We start from the raw sequence: 12,399 nt of genomic DNA, 5'->3' as shown, positions 1-12,399 counted from the left end.
TCATAATCAAAATCAATGATAACATTCTTTTGAGTTTGACAATGCCTTGGATTCAATTCTGTTTAAATTTAACAGAATCTGGACAGATGCTTTTAATCTTCAGTGAAAAACATCTGCATTGCTCTGCCTAATCCCACGTATCTTATTATTTTCGCCTTTAGCTATGTCTCTCACCCACTTCTGCCCAGCCAGATGTCAGCATATTTTAGACATGGTAATATTGGTGATCTTTCTGGCCCAGGGATCAAACCTTCTCTTGCATTGCAGGCAGATTCTTTATCATCTGAGCCACCAGGGCAGTCCAAAATTAATTAATTTAGAGAAACAGCAAGCTGGACTAGGAGAAATTTAAAACATTAGCAAGTTTGACTCTTACGCCAGATGGAGAAAATTGTGTAAGTATATAAAGCTCAATTCCATTTATTGATACACTTTTTTAAGTGGATAACTCACACCCACACACACACACATATATATATCCCCTGAGTACAGTAGTTTCTTAGGCTTAAGCTTTAAAACTAATTAACATATGCTGAGCTATAAAGGCTTTGTTAAGGGAATTATAGACAGGCAGTTTCCACTGACAATTGAGTGACAGGTTCTTCACTTTATATTCTTACAACTGGCTGGCTTTTGCTTATTAGCATCTCAGGAAGGAAACGATGAGACAGGTAGGGGACTTTATGTTGAGTCTGTCTCAGGAATACACCTTCCTTCTTGTGCTTGCCTCAATTGTAGTCCTTTCAAATTGTCTTTATTTTTCAAAGCCTGTTTTGTTTTAATTTAACATGCTTAAGGCATTAAAAAGGGGGAGCCTATGCCCTTTAAATTTCTCTTTGTGATTCCCTGGACTGTAGCCCACCAGGCTCTTCTGTCCCTGGAATTCTCCAGGCCAGCATACTGCAGTGGGTTTTCACACCCTCCTCCAAGGATCTTCCCGACCTAGGGATTGAACCCAGATCTCCTGCATTGCAGGCAGATTCTTTACTGTCTGAGCCACCAGGGAAGCTCTTTAAATTTCTAAGCCCTCTCCAGTGCCTCAGCCAGGACTCCAGGGCCAGGCCAGCCTGCTGCTTCTCCTCTAACTCTGGGGTCTCTGTTACCATTTCTCTCTCTTCATTCATTTGGCTCATGGAACCCCCTTCTCATCAATTCTCCCACAGGTTCCCCATCTGTAGCTGTTACGTATTCCTGCCTTTGTTTTTTCCTTGCAGAACCTGATTGAAATAATTGTTGTCATAATTTTAATTTTTAATTTGTACCATAATTCCTCCTTATCCTATTAATATGTGATCTCCTGCAACCTGAATTCTGTCATTCATTCTGGGATACCAGCAATTAGTAGATTCTCTTGAAAGCTTGTATGACTCAGGTGTCTAATGCTGCCTTTAGATACTTGGTATAAAAAAGATTCACACGAAGTGCCACACAATACTTAGTATAAAAAAAGACTTCTGTGATCACAAGCACTTGTGAAATTTGACATTCTGTAGGTCCCTCTTGAAAATTCACCACGCACAGTATCATTTTAAGTAAGTCTGCCAAAATTTTAATTTTGTTTACCTTAGTAGTATATTTCTCAAGTGAGTTTGACTGTTGAGAAACTACCCTTTATCCATTAACAGTTAGGGTAGTATATTGGTTTCTGAAAGGCTGAAATACAGTTGGTTACTTATAAGTTTGTTGTGTTTCAGGTTTTCTCTACCTTTAAAGATTGGTGTGAGAAAGTCTCAGCAGAGCCTTTTTTAAAATGTGTTTATTTTTTTATTGAAGGGTAATTGCTTTACAAAATTTTGTTGTTTTCTGTCAAACCTCAACATGAATGAGCCATATGTATACATATACCCTCTCCCTTTTGAAACTCCCTCCTATCCCAACATAACCTTGAAAAGAGTACTAGGCAGTAATTACTTTGAAGTGTTTCCAGGATACCAGACACTTTTATATGTACTTACGTTTATAAATTCATATAATCCTTTCTTACTTTCATTTATAAATTCATGTAATTCTTTACAGTCTGAGCCTTCCCTGATGGCTCAAATGGTAAAGAATCTGCCTGCCTGGAGAAGGGAATGGTTACCCCCTCCAGTATTCTTGCCTGGAGAATCCCAAGGACAGAGGAGCCTGGTGGGCTGCAGTCATGGGGTCGCAAAGAGTTGGCCTGAGCAACTAACACTTTACTAATCCTTACGTCACATTCTATTAGGTTGGAACTGTCACCTACATTTTACAGTTGAATATGGAAGCACAGAGAGGTTGAGCGATTCACCCAAGTTTACCAGGTCAGAAACGGTTTAACTAGGATCTAAGCAGGCATTCTGACCTCAGAATGCATGCACTTTTCTGGCCATTACACCATAACTCTCTGGATGAAAAGGAGTTTTCTCCAAGTAAAGTGAAAATGAGTTTCACAGGTTGCAGCTTCCTTTTGTGAATATTCAGTTTCCCTTTTCTGTGTCTGCTGAGGTCTGAGTAATTGAGCACCCCCCCCACCCCGATTCCTTCAGTGCTCCCGCACCCACATCCTTGCCTTTTTGGGGAGACTCGGAAGAGAGCCAGTGGAGACCAGTTCCATCCTTGGCATGTTTGTAGTGGGTGTGAAGGAACAGCACCCAGACAAGACCAGATCTCTGGGTCTGCATGCTTGTATGAACATTATAAAGTAGAAGCTTATTCAAGCCTCCTAAGGGAGGAAGGATCTGTAGCTCTTTGGCTTGAGGGTTCCCACGATGGGCTCCACAATCCATAATTGACTAGAGGACTCATGGGACTTGGTATATAGTCAGACTCACAGCTGTGATTTATTACAGAGAGAGGCTGGGAAGCAGAATCAGCTAAGGGGAAAGGCATTGGGGGAGAAATTCTGGAGAAAATGAGTCTCTAGTCAAAAGAGTCTTTTCCCAGTGGAGTCACAGAGGATGCACTTAATCAGATTGTAAGTGTGATGCGTTGCCACCAGGGAAGCTCACTGGTGACTTAATGCCCAAAATTTTACTGGGGGCCAAACAAACAACAACCATAACAAGACAGGTTCTCGGTATAAACCGTGTTGTTTGTACAAATGAGTCAGGCACAGTGAGCCACTGTTGGGGAAAGTTGTTTGTTTGTCAGTGTGGGGAACTGTTTGCCATTCAGGTCCTCCAGGACCAGTCCAAAGGGCGGCCTTGCAAACAGGCTATAAAAAAGCATTCTTTGAGCCTGATGTGTTAAATCTTTTAGGCACCCTCTTCCACTGGGAACTCTTGACTCTGCTTTTAGCCAAGAAGCCATCATTTGAGACCCTGTGCTGTGTTAAAATGACATTTGACTTCTGTTAATAGAAGTGGTGCTTTTCTTGTTTGAAATGTTTAAAGTTTTTGTTCAATGCCATGTTGAAAGGAAAGGTTATTTTACAACACCTAGGGCAGTGAAGATTATAGCAGATTAGAATGTCTCTCTGTGTTTGGGATTGAATGGAGAATTGTTGCAAGGTTAAATTACATTTATTCTTTTCTTTTGTATACCATGTAGAAAAACAGAAAGAGAACACTTGATTATTTTAGGCAATCTGTCACTTAAGAGTTTTTAAGAGTTTAATCATGTGACATTCTTGCTGAAGAAATTGTTTCTCATCAGTTGTCACTTGATAATTTCTACCTTGAAAAGTACAAATGTTTTTAGAAGTCTGGTAAATAAAACTGAAGTAGCAATCTACCATAGTATGCCTTATACAATAAAGAGGCAAGTGGGAAATAGTTACTTTTGTGATAACATCTCTACAGGGTAAAAAGCCAATTTTCATACCTGTATCAAGGAACATAGATCATTTAGATTCCAATTGGCTTTATGTAACTATTCCCCTTCTTAGCAAATTTGAGAACAAGTTTGGGCTAATTTTAGATCTCTATCTTTGATTATTCAGAGTATAAGTCATTTTGCATTATGCCTGCTGTTCTCTTAATCTGGCAGGCTATTTCTTATTACAGAGTTCTGGTCAATGCAGTTTAATAAAAGATTATGGAACCTCATTATTAAAAATGTAATATATTCAATTTTTTAAGACTCTTGAGTGTATCTCCCTAAATATTTTTGAATGTATCCTAACAAGATGGCATCACTGACTCAGTGGACATGAGTTTGAGAAAACTCTGGGAGATAGTGAAGGACAGGGAAGCCTGGCATGCTGCAGTTCATGGGGTCACAAAGAGTTGGACACGACTTAGGGACTGAAAAACGACATACAAAAAGAAAGGCTGCTTCAGTAGTGGAGAGGGGAAAATAGTGTGTGGGAGCTATAATTTTAAGACACCACAAAACTCATATTACATGATTGCTTTATTTTAAAAAAATTTCCAATATTCTAATTTGATGGGATAGTAAATTTCATGTTTTCAGAGCCAACTTGAAAGGTGATCTTGACATCTTCTTGCCCCCTCCTCTTTACCCTTGGTTGACACCTATTTCCCATCCCAAAAGTGTCCTTTTCTGTCATATTGTCCTTTAGCACCTTAGTCCTCAGTTGGGCAAACCACTTCCAGTACCCACCCTGCTTCACACTCCAGAATTATCTTTATTTTCCCTTCCACTCCAATGAAAGGCTTTTCCTTAATGATTTGTTCATAATTAAGAAGGAAGTATAGCAAGTAAATTAATTCACAGTAAGAAATTCATGATGAATTATCTTTCCTAGTATTACATTTTAAAAGAAGAAACTTTTTTTATCCTCATACACCAGTAGGAATATTCGTATTTTCAGCTTTCCTAGAAAACACTCTGGCAATCTATCAAGGGGTCATAAAAAAGATTCTTATAATTTTTTCCAGTAGTTTCATTTTTAGGATTCAAGTCTAAGAAAAATAATCAGAAATAAACACTTCTACACAGAGATATTGATCAGAAAGATGTTTAATAGCCAAAACAGTGAATTATATCATAAATGATATAGTGACAATATAGTTATACATATAGTTGGAAATGCAGAAAAAAGGAAGGAAAAAGATAACCAAGCATTCATTGCCCATTTCAGATATTTGTGGATACGCTGAGTCTTACTGGGCTACAATGGAAGCAGCGTGCAGTCAGGCAGGTTTCATGTCTGCCTGACAGTTAAAGACTTTTCAGGTAAAAACGGGAGAAAACCAATTAAATAAAGAGTCATGTAAATTGGGCTTCCCCAGTGGCTCAGACAGTAAAGAATCTGCCATGCAGGAGACCCAGGTTCAATCCTGGGGTAAGGAAGATCCCTTGGAGAAGGAAATGGCAACTCACTCCAGAATTCTTGCCTAGAGAGTCCCATGAACCGAGGAGCCTGGCGGGCTGGAGTCCATGGGGTTACAGAGAGTTGGGCACAACTGAGCGACTACACTTTTCACTTTTCATAAATTATAAAGGCATTTTTATGCTTAAACCTTCCAAAATACCCAAAGTTTATTGTAAACAGGGTTGAGTACAAAGCATGGTAGGTGAAGAGTATGGGCTTCTTTGATCACATACTCTATCCTTATCAGCTGTGTGACCTTGGACAAGTTGTTTAAACTCTCTGTACTCCAGTATTCTTGCCTGGAGAGTCCCTGTGGACAGAGGAGTCTGGCAGGCTACAGTCCATGGGGTCGCAAAGCGTGGGACTTGACTGAGCAACTAAGCACATACTTCAGTTTACGTATCTTAAAATGTGATAATTACATTTACCTTATAAGGTTATCTTCGAGATTCAAGATCATAATTTATATAAAGTGACTCATATCTCAAATAACAAGATGAGTAATCAAATGTTACATTTTATTATTGACTTCAATGAGAAAGATAATTATCAATAGATCACAATTTTAATATTCCTATTTTAAGATAACTTTTGAGGTTCTCTGATTTTTAAGAGAATTAAGTTTTATATTGTTAGGGCTAAAAACATCTCAGTTTACTGAAAAGCATTTTAGACTGGGCATTGTGGCTCTACATCTTCAAAAGATCCTTTTTAGGTTAGAACAAATTCAGAATAGCTCTGATTTTGACACACTGAAATTTGTAATGTCAATCCAAGTCTTTTTCTTTCCAATTCTACTATAAAACAGAATCAATAAAAAAAAGGAATCAATAAAATGTATTTTATAAAAAAATAATCCATTTTGAAAAAGTGGTGTATTCATAAAACAAACTATTTATTATAATTCTTACTTAAATTTCTATTTGTAGAGTGAGAAAAATTACCCAAGAAAAATGTATAATATGAGATTGGAGCTACTTGCTGGCTTATAAAATAATAATTTGTATCCTAAAAAATATATATTCTAAAACATATATATTATATATTTATATATGCTATGCTATGCTATGCTATGCTAAGTCACTTCAGTCATGTCTGACTCTGCGCAACCCCATAGATGGCAGCCCACCAGGCTCCCCTGTCCCTGGGATTCTCCAGGCAAGAACACTGGAGTGGGTTGCCATTTCCTTCTCCAGTGCATGAAAGTGAAAAGTGAAAGTGAAGTCGTTCAGTCATGTCCAACTCCTAGTGACCCCATGGACTGCAGTCTACCAGGCTCCTCTGTCCATGGGATTTTTCAGGCAAGAGTACTAGAGTGGGGTGCCATTGCCTTCTCTGATATATATATATATATATATATATATATATATATATATATATATATAAGGCAATAAGGCAACTGAGAAAAATTAAAGATAATAGTAGTTGAATTTTATGGAAATTTTGGAAAATTCCTGTGTATCTTAATGTAAAATACACATATGTAATGGAAACTAATATTGGAAACTGTTTATTAGAATGTTATATACTTTAATTGGCCAAATCTGATATCTTGAATATCTTCATAAAGCCCAGTTCTTATGACTCCAGGAAATTGAAACTTATTTTGTATTACCAATAATTACAAATAAATATGAGCACATTTCTACTCTTTTCTTGTCTGCAGGATCATGATAGTTTTTCATCTTTACTTTTATATTTTTCCTCTTCTAGATATTAATATGTTATTGTAAGACCCAGAACACAGTGAAAACATCTTTCGTTGGCCAAAGACCTATGTATATGTTCCATGTCTCCTTTCTAGGTGTCAAAAGTTTCCCTGAGAGGACTCCTGGAGCTGTTTCTACTTCTAGTGAATTTATTCTCATTCTGTGATAATATTAGGATCATTTAAACTAGTCAACATTCTAACAATCTGTGGATGACTAATAAATGCCTTGGTTAGAGTTTCTAGACGTTTGTAGTTAATTTAGATACAGTCTGAATTTTTCAGTGCTGATAATCTGTCTCTGCGTCCTGACTTAAGCTTCTCTGCGTGTCCATCTTAAGTTGCTGAAGTAAGATTTTATTCACGCCTAGGTCTTATAGTTCAAGTAGCTTTTTTTTAATATTCTGTGAAGCCAACTTTAGAGATATCATAAGATCTGGGCTTCGTTAGGGATATTGTAAGAACTGGGGATAGTGGTAAAAGATTCTGCCTGCAATTCAGGAGACGCAAGAGTTGCAGGTTAGAGCCCTGGTTTGGGAAGATCCCCTGGAGGAGGAAATGGCAACTCACTCCAGTATTCTTGCCTGGAAAATCCCATGGACAGTGGAGCCTTGTGGGCTATAGCTCGTGGGGTTGCAAAAAGTTGTAGGTGACTGAGCAGCTAAGCATGTGTGAAGACCTTGGAGAAGGCAGTGGCACTCCACTCCATTACTCTTGCCTGGAAAATCCCATGGATGGAGGAGCCTGGTAGCCTGCAGCCCATGGGGTTGCTAGAGTCGGACAGGACTGAGTGACTTCACTTTCACTTTTCACTTTCATGCACTGGAGAAGGAAATGGCAACCCACTCCAGTGTTCTTGCCTGGAGAATCCCAGGGATGGGGGAGCCTGGTGGGCTGCCGTCTATGGGGTCGCACAGAGTCGGACACGACTGAAGTGACTTAGCAGCAGCAGCAGTGAAGACCTTGGTCTTTCAGTTATCTAGGAATTTGTTCCCATGTCATGGGAGTAAAGAAATAGGGCTTCTAAATGTGACCTGCTGATAATTACTACCTTGCTGTCCAGTTTTTTAGTCAAATTAAACTTCTTTTTATTGTCTTAATCTACAGACTATTATAGTGGGACTACATAGGTGATGTCTTGGATTCTCTTTATAAGGTTTCCTGTGGATCTGTGTTGATTCTGGGATGATAACAGTGAAAGCAGATGATGATCTGTTAGTCATCTCTTGTATTGCTATTTCTGTTTGCCTTTTTAATTTTGTTTCCCTTTGTTGGAGTGATTATTTCTCTGGTCAGTACTTAAAAAAGGAAGATAATTAATCATTGCCATATTTGGCAGTAAAATAAGATGCCACTCTCTCCTACCACATTTGCCAACAGACCTTTTCATTCCTCAAGAATTTTATTTATTGAAAACTTAACTATATAGCACACTGGTGCCAGGCACTGGGAACAGTAATAAAAATATAAGGCCTGCCTTCCAGAAAGTGTCAATATAGTGTTTTTTGGTTTGTTGACAATCTAATATCCTGTTCTCTGATCATATTCCTGTATGCTCTGGCATATTCTTGTGTCTTTTTTTTTTTTTTTAGGGGTGTTAGCCTGAGAGAAGTCAACTTTATATCCTTGCTTGGACATTATAGTAAATTTCAATGTTCTTTTAGGGTCGGGAAAGTATTTATCGATGATCTTGTAAAAATGACATATGCATCTTTTAGAACATAATATATTTTTGAATGATGAGAAACTAATTTTTTCATTGGTCACTACACTGTAGGATAGTCATAAATGAATGAAGCACAGCTTGAGCCCGACACCTTTCAAGAGACCTTGAAGTTAAAGGAGAACCTTTAAATCTACTGAGAATGGTTTTTGGAATAATTGAAGAGCCAGTATGGGTGTTTTGTATCCTTGAGAACTCTTTGAATGGCACCTTTATATACTAGATTATATTTAACTTTCCCTTACTCAGCTGTTTGTCAGAGACCTCACCTGGCTTTATTCCTGAATTAAGAAGTCCACAGTCTCATCGTGCTCTGGTTATACACGCCTTTGCTTCTGTAAGACGCTGGAGGAGACGGTGTCATTCCCAAAACACTGTTTCTCGGACCATCTCAGTTCACTAGTGCCAGCAAGCTGGCACGTGCGTGGTGTTTTATAATAGATTTCAGTGCTTTCACTAGGTAAGACGTCTGCTGTAGAGGAGGCAAAGACCTTACAGATTCACGTCATTGTGTCCGAAAGGTAATCCAAGAGGCGCATTTACACAGGCACCTCTCTTCCTCCTTCTTTTTACGTGGGGAAAAAAGGTGTTGTAAAGGAATTTTATAGGACAGCTAACTTGATTTTACTTAAAATGTGGTTCATCAGTTCATCATTAGCTGGTATTTTTCTATTCATGTAAGTAAACTTAGAAAGTAGAGAAACTCAACGCTTATTAGAAGTAGTTTCATTTTCGTTTCAAGTCATTTCACTGTGAGTATATTTTATGATACTCATGCCCATGTCCTTATGTTAATCTTAAATGTTATCATAGCAGTGAGTTTTAAAGACCATTAATGTAGTATTAGCTGTACCTTTTTTGGGTAGAATGATTGTCATAATCAGATCATTATTTTAGTAGTCTAACATCATTGCTGAGAGGTCCTGTTATGTGAAATAAGTAAGATAATGATAATGATTTTCATGATCAAGGTATAACACAGGCATCATAGGATACGTGTGATGCTTTCTCTTTGCTTTTATAGCTCTTGATCTTGTTCCTCGGTCGACATCATTACTAACTTCTACCTTTTATCTTATTTAACACAGGGCTGTGAAATTATTTCAACTCCTGATCAAGACCATACTGATTTTACCAAGTGCCTTGAAGTGCTCCAAAAGAAGATAGAAGAAAAAGACCTACAGGTAAGATCGATGCCTATTTGGTGTTTATGAATCTTAAACCAAGGATGTGAAAAATCCTATTTTTACTCACCTGAAATCATTATTTGCTTTTGTGCTGATTATCTGGATTCCCTTGTCAGGTTTCTTCAGTATATGAATAAATCTGTACTTAGTTGCCAAAACATTAACATGTACACTTGAATCAGAGGTCACAGATTCTGGAACCTTCCAGTGAGTGGTGGGTCCCTAAATGTGTGAAGTGGACCTTGTGTATAGCAGTTAAAACTGACAGCTCATTCTCAGCCTAAAGGAAGTAGCTGCTCTCCATCCCAAGTTGTTTTCACCCTGCACAGCTGTGTGTGTATGTGTGTGTGTTTATATGGTATGTAGGCAAGACCAACAAATATGGCCTGGATTTGGCCATCCTTGCAAATTCTTATTTAAACAAATAAAATATTATTTACCTGTTTTAAAAATGAGAGGAATGTCTGTTACTTTGCATGCATGGACTCTTTAAGGTATTCAGTAGTGATTTTCACCTAGCATCCAAGTGTATAATCATATAATCACATCATTTAGCTAATTCACACATTTGTAATTTTTAATATTTTACAGTATTTTTGACAGTTGAAATGATATGTAAACTTTTTATAGCCTTTATCCAGTGAAGATCCACAAAATTACACCTGAAGCTTTGAAAGACAATTGACTTATTTTCCTGGGAAGGACAGGGAGATAAACTGAGATACATGATCAATGTGTCGTTTTATTAAAAAACCTTTTTTTTTTTTTTTTGGTGGCGTGTGGGACCTTAGTTCCTGGACTAGGGAACAGACTCATGCCCTTTGCAGTAGATGCACAGAGTCTTAACTGGACTGCCAGAGAAGCCCCCAACAAGTCATTTTAAAGGAAGAATACAAGGACGGCATCTCTGTACACTGGATGGTTTTCAGAGTGCAGCAGGATAGTGTTTCAGCCTTTTCGCAATAATTTGAGTGGGAAAGGATCAATTCAGACCCAGCGCAGGCAGATTTCACGTCTCCTTCCTTCATGTCTTGGCTCTGGGTAGCTCTTGCCTTCAGTCTGGTCTCCCTGACTGTCTGCAGTGGCTGCTTGTAGCAGTTTCTTTATGCCTTCACATCAGAGGGATTGAGGGGTAGGGGTATCACTTGCCACCGTCATTAGACCTCAGTCCTGAAGTCTCTCCATGAACCTATACATGGTTTCAGCACAGGATAATGAAAGTTACCTGATTATCTGGGACTGGAGTAGGGAGTGGGGTCAACCCCCGAGTCTCATACAGTCTAACTCCACGGCTGGTACACAGTGGCGGGACAGCCTTGGTGGTGGAGAGGCACCCCTAATAAAAACTTGCTCCTTTGCAGAAGTTCTGGGAGATTTATTCTAAGGTATATTTACTAAGCTGAAGGAGTCAATCCTTTTCTCCCTTTGAAGGGGAAAGCCTTTTGTAACCATTGTTAGTTGACAAGTAGCTCACTCTACAAACTCACCACAAGTAATAGAGTGAACATTTCTCATCTCTGTGGTGGCTTGAGCTGTACCAAATGTGCCACTTGCAGCAGCCAATTGCTGTAAGTGTCTGTTTGTTTAAGGAAAAGGGGAAACAGCCTACTTAGAGTTAGCAGCTTCATCCTGACATCGCTGATGTGGAATTTCTTCGAAGAAAGTTCTAAATCTTTGCAATAGTTTCGGTTTTCCTCGTGCTCCCACTGGAAGCTGGGAAGGCAGTGATGTGAATGTCGTTTATTGTGTCTAACTGATAGTATCTATATACAGTATTCAGTCACTGAATCACGAAACAAACCATCGTGTCTCAAACTCAACAAACAAAATCTAGAGAGAGCCTCAGGCTGGGAGGAGAGAGTAGAGTAATCAGGTGTTCTGATCTGTGAAACAAACTGAGCAAAATGTTGGCCGAGCCATTGGAGGCCCAGGGCAAGAGGACCTTTTGGAGGACTCCTGCGTTGAGCAGAAAGGACCACACCCTCCCTCTCCCCTGTACTTAGGCTGGAGGCTGCCAGGGAAGCGTGTGGCCCAGAGGCAGGCTGTGGTGTGTCACAAAGGGATTGCTGCTGGGCGAGGAGAGTCAGCTGCCCTCCTTACAGCTCAGTAGTGAGGTCTTTGTGGGGAGGATGGGAACAGGGCACCTCTGTGGCTGGCATGCTTTGGGTCCAGGGCATTCCCCATCCTCATGAGCCCCCCTTTCTCCTTGTTCCTAAAAGAGTCTAGATTCCCCCTTCTCCTTTGCCTTAAGATGTTTCTGTATATGTTGCTCCCTCCCACTAGAATGTCTTGAATACATTTTTATTTTCTTGCCAAAGCCATGATGGAGTCCTGACATCCTCACGGAGGACTTTTCAGAAATATTCATTGATTTATTTGCCTGCCCTGGGTCTTAGTTGTGGCATGTGGAATCTTTCATTGTGACTTGGGGGGTTTTGGCTGTGGCATGTGAGCTCTCAGCTGAGGCATGTGGGATCTAGTTCCCTGATCAGGGATGGAGCCTGGGCCCCTTGCTTTGGGAGCACAGAGTCTTAGCCATTGG

At 39.3% G+C, this 12,399-nt stretch overlaps 1 protein-coding gene across 5 annotated transcripts in view; it reads left to right on the top strand.

Moving 5' to 3' along the window:
* The window catches only part of TPK1 (thiamin pyrophosphokinase 1), a 384,981-nt gene that overhangs the window by 183,929 nt on the left and 188,653 nt on the right, over positions 1-12,399 (top strand). For all 5 annotated transcript variants that reach the window (XR_011566131.1, XM_019959243.2, XM_019959244.2 and 2 more), the window contains exon 6: positions 9,759-9,854. Coding sequence is in view for 4 of the 5 variants with exons in the window: in XM_019959243.2 (XP_019814802.1) it covers positions 9,759-9,854 (96 nt within the window). In the remaining variant the exon portion in view is untranslated. The remainder of the gene's footprint in view (positions 1-9,758; positions 9,855-12,399) is intronic.

The sequence above is a fragment of the Bos indicus genome, chromosome 4 (assembly GCF_029378745.1).
Source record: "Bos indicus isolate NIAB-ARS_2022 breed Sahiwal x Tharparkar chromosome 4, NIAB-ARS_B.indTharparkar_mat_pri_1.0, whole genome shotgun sequence".
NCBI lineage: Eukaryota > Metazoa > Chordata > Mammalia > Artiodactyla > Bovidae > Bos > Bos indicus.
Note: the sequence above shows the minus strand (reverse complement) of the source record. Positions and strands in the feature narration are given on the sequence as shown.